The following is a 16,564-nucleotide window of genomic DNA, read 5'->3' on the forward strand; positions in this document are numbered from 1 at the left end:
GCCTTTAAGAATCACTCTTTGGCCATTCACGGAGAACTTTATAACCTTTAGACAAATTCCAAGCTATATTACCTAAAAATCCTTAACCATTCAATACTCGAAACGACTTCATGGTCTTCTAGTGGCAGAAAAAGGAGATCATCATATAACCCATGATTTTGCATAGTAAGTTTAACCTTCGGATACTTGCTCTGACATGTTAAGATCCTTTCATCCGCAACCTTTGCATCAAACTTTTCAAGTTGCTCCATAGGATAGGCTAGCTGTTTAGCATTTTTAGTGTCCATGAAATTATTAGTGCTACTCGTAAAGTAACAGGTTGGTGCTTTAGGAAGCCACTAGCTTTCATGGTTTGAGGATTAGCATACCCGTGTAAAGCATGATCTGAAGAAGTCATAGATTTATCATTATCATTAGATTCCGTACCTTCTTGATTAGAATAAGGGGAGTCATTTTTTTGATAGCAAAATAATTTCATTGATAGAATTAGAATGTACAAGCAGGAAAGTAAGGCATCTCCTTTTGAAACTCTGGGTTACACTAGAAAAATTGAAAATGAAAAAGCAGAAAGAACACTTTAAACAACCCAAAATAATTAGCTGGCCCTATCAATTCAACAAGGAAAGCCAATAACGCTAAATATCCTAAAAGCGCATCCCCCGGAAGTTCCCATTATCCACACTCCAAAGAGAAGCCAAATGTTGAATCTTCTCCCGAACCAGCAAGAGAGACGTCTTCTTCCCTAAAAAAATGCATGCATTCCATCCACACCGATAAAACAGAAAATAAGGCACAATTCTATGACTCCTTACCCCTTTTTTTTTTTTTTTTCTTTTTCCAAAACCAACAAAATAAATTGCCAAAAACTCTTCCACTGTCTTTGGACAAACCCAACATTCCCCAAAATAATTAAATAGCTTGTTCCAAATGCTCTTGGTGAAATCACAATGTTAGAAAAGACGTGGAGAGTTTCAGAACAATTGGAACAAAACACACATATGTTTGGAGAGACTTTAATGGTCATATAGTCGGTAACCAGTTATTGATGTTGATCCTATTCAGCACAACCAGCTAGAGAAAAGCTTTGATTTTATAGGGGACTTTGGCCTTCTAGATAGTTCTATAGAGAGGAAAAAATAAACCACAGCTAGTCAAGAACTCACAAAAAGATTTGCAGGAATAACACCACAAGGGTTCCAAGGACCAAGAATGACTATTAGCTTCCAATGAAACTAGACAATTATTCAACAAGACTAACAAGGAGGATAGCTACTCCATCTCTCTGTCGTTCAAGGGTCTCCGAAAGTGAATACTGAGAAGGTAAAAGATCCCTTGACTCCACAATAAAAGAAGAAATAGATCCATCTTGTCCTAAGCTTAAGCGAAATAGGTGAGGAAAATAGATGGACAAATTAACATTCCCCAACCATAGGTCTTTCCAAAAGCAAATATTGCAGCCCCTGCCCAATATAAATTTAGTATGGGGAATAATAAGGGAGTGAATTTGAGAGATGGCTTTCCACACTTTTTGAAGAATATTTGAGACTTGAATCGATATCCCACCCATTCCCATCAAGTCCAAATTTACTTTTTATAACTTTACGCGACAAGCAAGCGACCTCTAAAGGTAACCGCTTGAGCTATTTGGTCAATAGAGTCATGTTTTTAGACACAGAAAATAGATAGAAAATACAACAGGATATTGGCGAGACAAGCTTGAAGGAGAGTAATCCTACCTCTTATAGAAAAAATACTGTTCCAACCATCTAATCGCTTATACACACTCTTGACAACAGGGTCCCAAAAACTAGCAGATTTAGGCTTACCCCCCAAAGGCACTCCTAAATAAGATAACAACCAATCTGAAGCGACACAACCTACCTCTGAGGCTAACTCCCTACCATGCTCCTCAGACAAATTAATGGTGGTGATATTGCTCTTCCCCCAAATTGATCTTAGCCCCTAAAACCCTTTCAAAAATATGAAGAAGCCCTAGAATATTCGATAAAGATGACCTATGGTCCTCTAAGAAGAAGATAGTATTGTCAGGAAACTAAAGATGTGAAACCATTACCTCTTTCCTCCCTATTTGCAAGCCTTTCACTAAACCTCTAACCACATGTCTATTAACCATCCTAATTGAGGGTTTTGCCACTAAAACAAACAAAAATTGTTAAAGTTGGTCTCCTTGTCTAATCCCCTTCATAGCTCTAAACCAAGATTTAGGCTTCCTATCCACTAACACCGAATAAAACACATTGGACATACAACCTTTCATCCACCTTTGCCATCTCTCTTCAAAACCCTTCTTCATAAAAATCTTATCCAAGAAAATCCAACTCACCCTATCATAGGCTCTCTCAAAATCCAACTTAAAAAATAAATCCTTTCTTCTTCCTTCTCCTAATATCCTCAATGACTTCAATTGTGATCAAAATCACGTCCACTACCTGTCTCTCCACCCAATTCCCCCTCCCCCTAGCGGGCGAAAGCACTTTGGATCTTAGTAATAGGCTTATCAAGAACCACACCCAACCTTCTAGCTGTTATTTTATTGATTATTTTATGAATAGTGGATACTAGACTAGTAGGTCTATAATTAGAAATCTTGATAAACTTGCTTTTCTTAGGCCTCAAAGTTATGACGGTAGAGTTAATACTCTTACATCCCATTCCAATAAAATTCATTAAAAAGCTATCAAGTCATCCTTAATCACCACAGAACAATCTTTAAAAAAAAGCCAAATTGTATCCTTTTGGCTCCATTGCAAAGATGGTAGATCTCTCTTCCTCTTCCTTAAAAGGTCTCTCTAGACAAGCTATCTTATCATCAGGCAAAGGGTCCTACTATAACTCTTCCACATTGGTCTATATTCATCTTCTTTAGAAAGCAGATTACAATAAAAATCAATAATTTCCAAAGCTATCCTACTATTATTCGAGATTTCCCACTTGCTAACCTATGAAAAAGCCTAGTATTACGGCCACCTTCTCTTGCCCATTTAAGCTGCGTCTTCTGCCCAACTTCTTATTTCTTTAAAAATCTCCTCTTCCAATTCATTCTTTAAAGATATTCTTTTCAGCTTCTCCTCCCTTGAGAGAATATTAATTCCTTCCCTACTATCTAGTACAGCCAACTCACCTAGAATATGGGTATTTTTAAGCCTAATGTCCTCGTACACCTCCCTATTCCACTCTTTCAAATTTTCTTTCAGTCTCTTCAATTTCTTCATGAGTCTAAAACCTTCCCAGCCCCTATCCACATCCTCGCTCCAAGATTCCTTCACCAAAGACTGGAAGGTTTTGTGTTCGAACCTCCTATTATCAAATCTAAAGGGGGTAGGACCCCAAGACACTTTCCTAGATTCCAGCAGAATAGGAAAGTGGTCAAGAGTGGCTCTAGGAAGAGTGACTTGAGAAAGATTAGGGAACTCATCCTCCCACTTGCTAGAGAAAAGGAACCTACCATGTCTACTAGTTACAGCCCTAGCTCCGCCCACCAACCAAGAAAAGTTTGCATTACTCAAACTCAATTAGATTATTCCTTCCCATTCTTATTCTTAATAACTATTTGAACGATGAGTCATTTTATGACTCATCAATCAGATAGATGGAATATCCCTCAAACCACTCTCCCTAATAAGCAAATTAAATTTCTGCATTGTTGGGGTAACGCTACCTCCCCCCTTCATTTCTTGGGGAAATCTCACCCCATTAAAGTCACCCACCACTATCCACTTAGGGGAGCATATGCCAGAGACACAGTATAGCTTGTACCAAAAGGATTTCCTTAGTGAAGGCCTAGAAGGACCATAAATTGAAGAAACCTACCATTGACCCCGATCTCTCAACTCTAACAAGATAGAAAGAGAAAAGAAACCCTCTAGGCTGTCCACTATGGATATGGTACAGGTGTGCCACAAAACAAAAATGCCCCCTGCTGATCCTTGAGAGAGTGTGAACATCCAGTTCTTGTTTCTCCCTTCCCAAATCCCCCTAAGACCTTCCCATCAACTGATTCAAGCTTAGTCTCATGAATCAAAACAATGTCAGGAGAAACCCTAAGCAAAACCTCGCTAATCAAGCTTCTTTTCTTAACGGCCTGAAGACTCTTTGATGCAGGGGCAGCATCAAGGTTCTGCCATGAGAGAGATTAGAAATAGAAGAGGGGAAGGGAGGAGAGAGAAGATACCAGGGGAAACTCATGTTCAATCAACAATTCAAGTTCATCAACAGCTAACTTACACACACTATTTATAAGAAAGCTTAAACACATAAAATTACACACATACTCCTAAAACTACATGAATTACAAACAAACCCATATTTTTACATAAATATTACAAACAACCTTAAAATACACATAATCCTATACTAATTAATACTAAAAACACATAATAAACTACTAACTTAACCCCACAATTCCTTAACCCACTCTTAATTATTTTCCAGCAAGGATCTTCCCAATGTCGTACTTCTTGTCCTACATCACTCCTAAGGTTCCAGCTTACAATCTTGATAATCGAACTCGTTTACCTCCTCTCCCTATTCCCTTTCCACCCCCATAATTGATGGAAGAAATTAGATTCTTTATTTGTTTCTGAACCTTCTTCTTTCTCCTCTCGTATGTTTTAGGACTGAATCCCAAACTAACCTCAGTTCCAGCAGGACTTGCTAGTTTCATACCCAGGTCATTCAGGAGTTCATTTGGATCTCTGCAGTCTCTCTCATTCCCTAGACCAAGAGCAGAGGCACTACTCCTAGCAAGACATTCCTTGTGGCATACAACATCAAAAGAAAGAGGGGCTTAGAGGGAAAGGGAAGGATACCTTTTCTATGATTGGATGAGTTCTGATCGCCCAAAGGAATAACTAACTCTTCATCGATATCCCTCCAAACATCGTGAGGATTTTCAGCAAGGTCCACTTTTACAAAAGTAGCTTAGGAGTAGGGGCCAAAGGCCCCTTTTCAATCAATTCTATGCTCTGGTTTAAGTTGTGCTTTATAGTATCATCATCCCCTTGCTCAGTGTCAGAAGACAAATGAAGAGTCTCATCTCCTAGATGCTGAGTGTCTTGTGAGAAAAATAAGCTCATCTTTGGTATTGCCTTGTCTTCAGTTGCAAGAGTTCTCTCTAAGAATTGGCCCCCATCACACTCTCCTTCCAGAACTAAATTGGCCCACATATTGTCAACCAACAAACCATTTTCAAAGTTGTAGAAACTGCTTAGATCATCTTCCATGTCTGAGATTTTCCTCAACTTTGTCATCCCCAACTTGTTTTGCTACCTCGAAACCGGATGACGTTTGAAGGAGAAGACCTGCAGTGAAACTGCATGCAGATCCTTTGCTGTAAGGTGGAACCTCTTCCTGATGGTTGCAGATATTGTAAAGATTGTCTACCGGAAAAAGCCCCGCTGCCTCTTTCTCTTCGGGATCCCTATCCCCACCTGAATTTGGAAACCTATTGTTTGATGAATGGACCTTGTCTTTATGGATGGTCCTTCAGAGAATTTTTCAGTTGGTCGTTTCCTTACTTATCTGCAGCGACTGGAGGAGTTGGAGAATCTCTTTTATCTTCTTGAATCTCGCTTGGTTTGGGGTTAATGGGCCCCCAACCTTAAATCCAGTGGGAGCCTGATTTTCCTTTTGAGTTGGAATGGGCCAAGTCCCTGTATTTTGTCTAGCAACCCATTTTCCAATTGTTTTAGGTGGCCTATTGCACCCCGGCCCAATCTTCTCCTTTCCGTGCCCTTAAATTAGAATAGGAAACAAAATTGAAAGGAACTAGGAAGGAAAGCTGTCCTTCCACCCCAAAGATCACAAGATTCACCTCTCTCTATCAATCTCCTCTCTCTTGTTGCCACTGTTCTGATGACGTTGGTGAAGGCCTATTTCTTTGATGGCCTCGGCTCATCCTCAAACCTCTTTTGGCTCCTCCACTGGTTCAATCTTCAAGAGTTGTCTTTTTTTTGCAACGGTGCCTTGTATGCCACGTCTCATCATAACGCCAACACAAATCCTTTGTTGTTCGCTCTTAAGTTCCTTTTGAGTCGATTGTTTCGGGGAAGGATTGTGAGGAGTAGGTGGTGTGATAGTGCTGCTGACATTTTTTTTGCTAATGGTCTTGCTAGACTGACGTTTTTCTTCCCAATTACACTTCTTCTAACCGTGCAAAGGAAATTGCAGCGGTTATTGACTCATAGTCTGTGGTCGATGCACTTTGATCTCATGCCTAATGTCAAGTAGGAGACCTTCAATAAAAGTACCCACGAGTCAGCTTTCATTCCAATCTTTAGTCGTGTTTGATAGCTGCTCAAATTGTGTTTGATACTCCAAGACATTGCTAGTTTGGTGCATTTTGGCAAGCTGTCCATCAATATTATAGGATTTGGTTGGGAGAAATGTATAAAATGAATCCAATATCAAGAGAGTTGGTTTCAAATAGTGCAAAAGGCAAGAGTATTTGGTGAAAGGTTGTTAATGGAAGATTTCCTTGGCCAATCCCTCATCACCCCTTAGCTTTTCCAATACCTCACCTTGGCTACAGCAACCATGGGTTATATGCTTATATGAGCTTAAGCAAGTCTATCCTACCTTAGCCCATGAAACGGCTGCACGATTATTTGCCTTCCTTTGTGTCACTATGACTAGTGTGAAAGTGCCAATTGCAAGACTGCTGAAATCATGTTGCAGAGATGATTTTGTATAAGTTTTAAGGTATTTTGGTTGATTTGATCTCTCTCCTATTCCAGGATATCTCCTTTAGATAAAATGTATGTTGTGAATGTGGGAATTTTGATTTGTGTGGTTATTAGGTAGAAGCTTGGACATGATTTAGATTCTTTATTGATTCTGATCCTGGCGTGCTGTTCTTTGTTTCGTAATGATGAATGGTTTATCACATGATTGGTAGGCGTATGATTGCACAATGAATAACATATTTTGATTTTATGTTTGTAGTTTTCTTCATAGAGGAATGTGAACAGCCTTGTATTTGATGGGGATAAGTAGAAACATTGATGCTTCATCAAAATTTCAAATCCATGGCTGAAGCACTTTTGTGTGTTTGAAAGAATAGTTTACTTTTGTCATTTGGATTATCATGAAGTATAATTTCACAATTTACTGAACCTTGGCCATACATGTAGACTTCGCATTGAATAGAGGTTCAAATTTTTTTAATTTTTTGCTGTTTATTTGATTATCATTATTCCCATGGGCTTGCTCAACTTAAGCCTTCAGTAGTGTCATGATCTAGTGATGGTGTAAATATTATATGCTGCTTGGTGTCATTTTTGTTTTATGTTTTCATTCTTGTATAATGATGAAAAACATTATGACAACTCATTTGTTTTTGTCAGTTTTTGTGTCTTGTTGGTTTTAAGTTTAAAAAATGAAAACCAAATCATATGATTTTCGGTTGGTTTGACATGTTGCCAACATACTTTTGTGGTTTAATTCATTTATTTTTATATATAATCTAACCAAAATCATAATAAAATAACCACATGAATTCAAAATTTAATTAAAATAAAAATATTTAATCAATTTCCAAAAAATTGAACGATTATAAATCATTTAAAAAATACATATATATATATATATATATATATATTTTCAATTCTTATGTATAAGAAGATTATTCTTGTAGGACTAAAAGGTTAGTTTTAAAATATAAAAATTAAATAAAATAATCTTGTAGGACTGAAAGGTGAGTTTTAAAATATGAAAATTAAGTAAAATAATTATAATAATTTTATTTTTAATTTAATATTTATAAATTTGTTTTTTTAAATTATTATTTTAGTTATATTTTTAAAATTTGATTCAAGGTGGAAATTGATATTTGTTCAATCAAGTTTTTAATTTTGTTTCAACTTTATAAATATTAACTAAACAAGTTGTTGGTTGGTTTTTTATGTTTTGTTTTTAGTTTATAGTTTTCATTTTCATAATTTTTGACAATGATACCAAATGATCCCTTGTTTTTTATTATTTTGTGCTTTGTGTTTTAATGGATTATGGTTATAGTTTGATTATGTTTGATTCATGTTTATTTGATTATTATATGTTTTGATTTCATTTTGGGTTATTGATTGTTTATAATTATATGATTGATGCATTCTTTTGTTTAGATTGATTATTGTTTTTTATTTGTTATTAAAGAGTTAAAAGTATACCATTCGCAAAAAGCGGAAAAAAAAGAAACTAAAAGGAAAATTGAGATGCTCAATGGGCCTTTGTCGAGGTCTATTTACCTTCCTGATTCGTAATTTAATTCTTGGACTCTAGACTTCCCACATGGTGCATTTCAATTATTAGAGTAAAAATTTTATTTTTTTGCTTGTGTTTCCCAAAATTAAAAAAATTATTTGGGTAATGATTCTCGAGGATTTCTCACACTTTGGAGCATGTTAGGTAGAGGTGGTGATTTGAAATTGGATTTCTATGACTTTGTCTGTATGACATTGAAGTTCAAATCCTTTGTGTGCAATGGGTTAATAAAGCTCCTATTATTCGAATAAGATGGGTTAGAGTTTATCATCGATATTACTCTATATTGGCATCTTTTAGGTTTCTTTTACAGATTTTGGCCTTACAAAAAAACTGATGCATTTATATTTGAATTCTGTATGATACACCCGGGCCCCTCAAGTCCCACTAGGTGGGGCCAGATGTATCCTCCAATTTGCATGTTCTTGGGGCAATATCCTTTGACAATGGAGGACTGGTAATCCTTACCCACTATCTCAAAGCATGTTATTCTTTGTCTATCCTTACCACTTCTACTGCCACTAGAATTAACTAGCATTTTCTTCTCACTGGTGCATTATCTGCCTGAAGTTGAGTGCCTAAACCATCTCAGCACCCCTCCTGTATGTCACTGCTATAAATTTTTCCAGTATTAATCTTAGCCAAACAAATTGCATCCCAAACACTTATAACCTTATAACTAAATGGGCATGGCAGGCGAATTTGCTAGATATCTTCAATATGGATTATCCATACAAAAACATAGCAGAGAAGTTGCTGTCAACATGCTCTGTATTAATCATGCTTCTATATAATCGAAAAAGCAGCTCTTTATATTTTTCAACAAATAAATATTCGCCATCAATTTATTTTGATCCCAGATAGTTTTCATGAGCACTATGGACTATCAGAATCACAAAAAACATTATGAAAAATTTAATACAACATCTTGACTTTGTTCTGATTTTCTCTTTCTTGAGTAGCTTACAAGGCCCTTTGGTCAAACAAAGTTCGTGTGGTTGGACGGTGACCCCTGTTGTTGAATATTTCAATGTGCTTCCTTATGCTGGAATTTTGGTGGACTGCTTTTCTAGGTATGTTAAATACTTACTGCATTATTTTCTGTTATTTTGTACACCATAAAAGCTCATGTTTATTGACATTGGTTTGGTCTGGCCTAGTTATTTGCCTCGTAAAAATGTAGGTAGGGAAGTTTCTAACTTGAGTACCAAATCTCGAGATTTTGTAATATGACGTTTATGTTTTGAATATTTATGTAACAACTATTAAGGCTTGATATGCGTTGTTGGCCCATGACTCAACAACTTCAGCATTTTGGTAAAGTGGAAATCAAACAAGGTATCAGAGCTGTCAGGATGTCCTGGGTTCTAGTCTTGTTGACTGTGTTTAATGTAAGTTTATTGAAAAACGATCATGATCCTTATATGGGGTCATTCATTGTTCATTTCTCTCTGCACAGGCAATTGGGTTGCACATGCGGGGTAGTGTTAAGGCTTGATGTACATTGTTGGCCCATAACCAAATAATTTAAGCTTTTAGGTAAAGTTGTAATCTAACAATAACATTTAATCTGAAATGGCTTGTTGGGTATATATATTTATACTAAAATTAATTGTTTGAACTAAATCCTACCTGATGCAAATACCTTAGATCTTCAATTATATGCCATTGATAAGGGTCTTCTTCAGCTGCAGCCTATAGGTAGAGATGGAGTGCATGTCTCCCATGCAGTTTGTTGATGATATTATTCTTTTCTTGTTAGATGACAGGAGGTATTTTCTTGTCAAGTCTTTGAGTTGGTTTCAAGGCTTAAGATTAATTTAAGTAAGTGTGATCTAGTTGCTAATAATTTTAGTCCTAAGATGTCTTCTAGGTTGGCTGCACTTGTGGGATGTGAAATTCTATTGTGGCTTTTGTTTTATTTGAAAATTTTTAGGTTGGAATCCTCAATCTGCATGGTTATAGGACTTGGTGATTACTAGAGTGTCTAAACGTCTAGATGGGTGGAAGGGTGTGCTCTTCTCCTCAGGGGGTCGCATTACATTAGTTTAGGCGTGTCTTTCTTTTTTATACCTTTGTTTTTTCTTTCCTTATTCAAGATTTTGGTTGGAGTGACTCATAAGCTTGAGAGGATCATGCATAAGGGTGTGCTTTTCTCCTCAGGGGGTCGCATTACATTAGTTTAGGCGTGTCTTTCTTTTTTATACCTTTGTTTTTTCTTTCCTTATTCAAGATTTTGGTTGGAGTGACTCATAAGCTTGAGAGGATCATGCATGATTTTCCTTGGTCTGAGGTGGGCGAAAAGAGGGATAATGTTGTGAGTCGGGAGTTAGCTGGTAGGTCTAGGTAGGGAGGATTGGGATCTCTGAAATTTGGTGTCTAAAAACATTGCTTTAGAACTCTCTCTCTCTCTGTCACTTTCATGTGCACACATGTAACCTTTCATTTTCTCCTTGTCTCTCTCGTAGGAGTTCGCAATGGGTACTATAGGCAATGAAAGGAGAGAATTGCAAATGCTTGATCTAAGATTGAAGGGATTAGTGATTGGTTAAAGCAGGTGAATGCCCCCAATTTTTTTTTTTTTCCAATGTAGTCATTCTCATCATAGGTGGGTAAGATTTCCTTAGGCACTGCAAAGTTGTTTTTTGATGGGTTGCTTTTGATCTTTGGACGATTTGTAGGGGTTTTCAAAATTTTTGTATGGGAGGGGTGGGGTCTTGGATGTTGGTTCGATCAAGTGATCAACAAAGAGGGGGGGGGGGGGAGTTTATTGAGTTAGGTTTGGTTGGAAAGTGAAGAGACTTTTGGTTTTTCTCCTTGGTGGATCAAAAGGTGAAGGGTGGAAAAGTTTTGTAAAAAGAGTTTTGTACATTGGCTTGAGATCTTCTCCCATATGTTGGTGGCAAACGCGTTGGAAGTTTGCCAGACAAACAATCGTGGGACAAGATTGTTGCAGAGAAGAATGGTGTAGGCAAAAAGACAAATGAAATAGTCAATTATGGTGCTAGTGCTATTATCTGAGATGCAAGTGAGGGAACTTAGAGTTTCATTTGCGGAAGCGTTGAATTCTCAGAGACAATGATTTTTCACATAAAAGCAGCTATGGTTTTAGTGGGGGATGTGAGGGTGATAGAGGTGGCTAGGATTTCTCTTTAGAAGGATAGTGAAATGAAGATTTTGTGGACTGCGCTTGGTTACTTAGTGATTATTGTGACTGGGGCTAGTTACTAAAGAAAAGAAGGATCACTGGGATTGGAGTTGGACTAATCTTTGGAAAGAAAGGGAGGCTCGTTCATCTCCTATATGGGTCACTCAAGTGAATAGGCCATGTTGCTTCGAGGAGGCATTTGCAATAGCCCATGGACCTAAATGGTAAAAATAACAAAAGAGAATCTTATTTCATTCGAAGGTGAACTTATATCACGTCCAATTTCCTCTTTTCATCTTTGATGAAATTTTGTGTACGTGATGAACTACTATCACTTCTCGTCACCTATGTTCACCTCATGCTGTCTTCTAACACCTCTCGTCACCTCTAAGCACCTTTCTTTACCTGCATTCTTTTCTTGTCATATCAATTAAAATTTTTGAACCCTTGACCATTAATCCTGTTAATCTTGTGATTTCTACCCAGTTTCTTACTCATTTGACTTTTTCAACCTATTTCCATGTTACCCCATAATTTGTTGGGCAACCTAAGCTTAAACTCAAGTGATTGTATTCCATAATCTGGAGAGTTGAGGGGGTGTATTCTTTTAAAGCAGGAAGAAAATTTTTAAATTTTGATAGATTTGAGAATGGCTTGATTAGTATACTGAGTTGGTGGGTAGTTGAATGTTGTTTGTGATGCTGAATAATGAAGAATTCTAGTGGGTCTTGCATTAGATTATGGTGTTTTGGTCAAGGGTGGAAGTATGTTTCATCTCCTAAAGCTATTTGGAATTTGGAAACAAGTGGGTAAGGTTTTTGTGTTTGGAGAGGTACAATCAAGGAGGTTGAAGTAGCTCTAGTTGGCTACTGCAAGGTGTTGAAGCTGGCGGATGGTGGCTGCAATTTGGTACCTTGAAGGAGTGTTCTGCTAGAGGAGAGACAATCAAAGGTTGAAGGGTTGGTGTTTGCTAGTGGTGAGTGTGGCTTGGCAAATCTCTAAAGGATTGAATGAAAAGGATATCATATGATGAAGAGATGCTTGAAAGGATCCTACTTGGATGTTCATCATTTAGCTCTAGTGAAGGATGCCATAGTTTCTAGTGAGGTGGTGGTTTTGAAATTGTTGATGCCCTATCCAAATATGGGATGGGCTAGGTTAGTTTAGTGAAATGTTGGGAAGGGTGGGTTCTTGGGATTTGATTGAAGAGGTTAATTTGGTGGGAAATTTAAGAAAACAGGCTCACCATAATGGGGTTGAGGTATCAAATTATGTTTGTTTTCTAAGAGCTTTTTATTTATTTAATTATTTATTTATTATCTTAAACCTAATTTGGAGACAAAAATATGTTCTAATGCTATGCATTTTTGTTCTAGTTTAACATATGAATATTCTATATTTTATTTTTTGGATAATAAAAGTTCATTTAAGGCTAGCGGCCCATTTGGAATGTAGAAAATACTGGGGAAAGGAAAAAGAAAATAAGAAGGATCCAACTTATTCATGTTTGGTTATTGGATAGTGAGAAAGAAAATAAAAAATTTACCAAATCTATGATATAGTGGAAAATGAGTTTCCTTAACATTACTTTTTCTTAATTTTTAATCATATTAGAACAAATTTTCATTTTTAATGGTATTTGATGTAGAGAGAGAACATAGTGGAAAATGAATTTCCTTCTTATTTTCCTTTGCTTTCCTTTCCACAAACAAAATCTTTGATCCAAACTAGCCCTAAAAGCATACAAAAGGTGACATTCTATATTTTATATTTATTTGTATTTTTGATCTCTTAGTTTAAACTTCACTTATATTCAATAAAGTAGTGAAAAGTAGCAAATGCTTGCTTCTTGCCAATAGCAACTAAAGCGACCTAAATGACATTCAATGCTTCTAGTATATGTATATTTAAATTGATTAAAATTTACTAGACATCATTTAAAGCATTAGCATATTATCTAGGATTCTGGCGTCAAAACATGTGAATCTATATGTTTTTAACAAATTTTCTAATGCAAAAAATTAATTCACTGGTGCGGTTTCTGTTACTGGTTGCTTGAATTCTGTGATGGCCTCAACCATTACACCACGGCCATTATAGTTATGCAGGCTTTTACCATTATTTCGATCACCTAGTTCTCTTGCATTAATTTTATGTTATCTTTTCTCTTCCATTTTTTAATGCATATTTTTTTTAAAACTAAAATTCTATATTCTGTAGTTAAATTTTCACCCTTCGATAAATGATCTACTCTCCTTGTTAAGAAAAAAATCTATTTGATTTTTTTTTCACTCTTGAAGGAGGTTTTTAAGTGTTCTCTCTTCTTGAAGCATATATTCATTGTAATAAGATTGTATGACTTGGTGAAGTTTTTGATCATATCACTAGAAATATTTTTAATCTCTATGTACTTCATAACCCTTATCGCCTTTTCCAGTGCACCCACTCAAATGAGGTCATATTTTCTCAATCCCTGTATCTTTACAAGATGTCTTCGATTTCTCCTTTGTATAATACTATTTGTATCTTTCCAAAATTGTCTTAAGACTTTCTTCTAAGCCTGTTTGAGGAGCATAAGTGCTGATGACATTTTTTATCGATTTTTGTGATTATATTCCCTGAAATGATTATATTCCTTACTCCTTTAACATCTATTACACTATCTTTTACGTCTTTTTCCACAATGTTCCTTACCCCATTCGTATGTTTTTCTTTTCCAATATACCAAAGTTTAGATCTTGATTTTGTAATTTTTCTTGCTTTCACCCCATCGACTTAGTTTATTGAAGCTAGATTACATTAATTTTCTTCTAGTATTGTGTCAATTACCGCCAAGCTTTTACTGGTAAGCATCCATATTTTCCAAGTCGCTAATCTAGTCTATTCTTCTAAACTAACTTCTTTATTTGTCCACATAGAGAATGATGCAGGAACCCTCACATATTTGACAATGTTTCTGAGCATCGACACAGTGTGTTGCTTCGAGTTGACAATCTAGCCCATCCTTGCCCATTTTTTGTTACGGCCAGGTGGTATAAGGGCAATGCATTGCTAATGGGGGATGCCTCAAGAAGTAATGGATTTGTATTATTGAGATCTAACAAGTTTTATGCTGTTTGTCAGTTACTTAATGCAACCCTCCTCCTTTCCTTGGGCTTGGGACTAACTATGTGTGAAAAGATTGAGGACATTGAGTGCATCACATGCAGAGTTTCTCTTTGGCATAGGGTTATTAAAGTAAATTTGAGTTTGTAGGAGGAAATGGATGGGATGCTATTTTTAAATTATTATTTTTAGATAAGCAGAGTGGGGGTGCTAATATTGTAGCCAGAATTTGGCATGTAAGCCCATGGAAATTGGTTAATTCTTTGTTCTTCCTTTGTATCAAATATCAAATATTAAGTGGGAGATCGTTGTAGGGGTTTGGTTTTGGAAGGTTATTTGGCCTGGGGATGTTTGCTTTTTTAATTTTTTCCTTCCATTTTTTGTCTTTCTTTGTCTCCCGGTGCAACTATTTTCTTTTCTTTTTATGAGCAGCTCTGAGGTTTTTGGGGATTTTCAATTTCATTGTAAATTTGTAATTTTATGGATGGGGAGCTGGATGATCTTTCTTCATTTTTGGGGTTGGTAGATTTTTTTTGTTACTCTCATCATAGGGATGTCAAGATTTTTTGGATGATTCAGGTGTTTTCTCTTGTAAATCATTCTATACTCCATCAAAACAATTCTTTTCATTCTTTTCCTCTTGCCAATAGATTGTGGTAAGCTAAAGTTCCTTTAAAGGTAAAGGTTTTTGTGTGGATGACTGTCCTTGATAGAGTTAGCACCAATGACCAGTTGCAGCTTCAAATACCATATCCTCGCTCTATATCCAGATTTGTGTTTTGTGCTGTGTTAGCAATGAGGATCATGCTCCATAGGTTGGTGTTTAGGAACAAACTCTTTTATTTGTTGGAAGGGTGATGGATGTGTATTTATTCATCGGAGGCTTTCTTGATGTTCAATTTTTGAGGTTTTGTTAGGCATAAAAATGTTAGGATTTTGTCTGTGTTCTATTTTTGCTGTAATTGGATTATTTATGCTGGAGAGAAGTGCCTTTTTTTTTTGAGATTGTGGGTCATCGGTGGACTTGATTGGGGACAGGATTGTGATTTTTAGCATTCATGTGGGTGTTCAATACAAAGGTTTTGGCAATATGGCTTTAATGGCAGCCTCTTTTTTCTTAGTCTTCAGTTTCTTTTTGTGTTAGCTTCTTCTGTATTTTTTTTCACTTTTTGAGGATTCCTCATTCTCTTTGTACATTTTTCCTTCTTGATAAATTTCTTTTTCTATCAATTTTATCTATATAGAATTTTCTCTTATGATTGCAAACTCTTTTGTTTCCTTATATAGTGTGCTTAAGGTCCACATCAAGTCCAGAATCTTGTATTCTTTTGGGGTTTTATTCATCCCTTTTTTTTTTCTCCCAGCAGTGAAGTTTTGTCAAATGGTTCCAAAATTTCAAGGATGGGATTTGAAAATGTAAATGTGAATGGCTCTCAGAGGACTGGGAAATCTAGTGATGCAGAAATTAATAAAAGCACAGATGAGTCGCATAGTAACGGCAGCACAGTAGCTGACACCATGATAAGTGGTACAAGTACTCAATCTCCAAAGCAGAAAGATAACAATGGATGTGGCATACTCTGTTTCCCCACTGCTTTCTGTGGGGCTGATGGCATGGATGAAGATGATTCTGTTTCGGCTTGTGAGGCAAATGCAGTTAAAACTAATAACATCCACATTGCTCTCCAAGTTGATTATCACAAAGAACAGTCTGCTGTCCCCATAAACAGGGATCTAAATGACACAGCAAGTTATTTCATTTCCGAGGTATCTTTTCTTTTTCCTTTTCCTTTTCTTCCTGAACGCAAAAGCTAAGACATCCTTTTACCACTATTCCATACCTGGTTGTCCACTGCTTTCTGTGGTTCTGACAACCTGGACGAAGATGACTGTTTTGGGTTGCCAGCCAAATGCAGGCAAAAGTAGTAATATCCCAAATACAGTCCGAGTTAATGATTGCAAAGAACAGACTGCTCCATTTGCGGAGAGTGATCTAAATACCTCAGCAAGTGGTGTCAATGTTGAGGTATCTTT

At 36.5% G+C, this 16,564-nt stretch overlaps 1 protein-coding gene across 6 annotated transcripts in view; it reads left to right on the top strand.

The window, feature by feature from the left end:
* Positions 1 to 16,564, top strand: part of LOC131151742 (uncharacterized) — a 76,364-nt gene that overhangs the window by 29,146 nt on the left and 30,654 nt on the right. The window contains exons 5-7 of one of the 6 annotated variants that reach the window (XM_058103139.1): positions 9,240 to 9,350; positions 15,895 to 16,297; positions 16,416 to 16,556. In XM_058103139.1, coding sequence (XP_057959122.1) covers positions 9,240 to 9,350; positions 15,895 to 16,297; positions 16,416 to 16,556 — 655 coding nt within the window. The remainder of the gene's footprint in view (positions 1 to 9,239; positions 9,351 to 15,894; positions 16,298 to 16,415; positions 16,557 to 16,564) is intronic. The other 5 variants (XM_058103140.1, XM_058103141.1, XM_058103142.1 and 2 more) reach the window with 5 other exon arrangements.

The sequence above is a fragment of the Malania oleifera genome, chromosome 3, assembly GCF_029873635.1.
Source record: "Malania oleifera isolate guangnan ecotype guangnan chromosome 3, ASM2987363v1, whole genome shotgun sequence".
Taxonomy (NCBI): Eukaryota; Viridiplantae; Streptophyta; class Magnoliopsida; order Santalales; family Ximeniaceae; genus Malania; species Malania oleifera.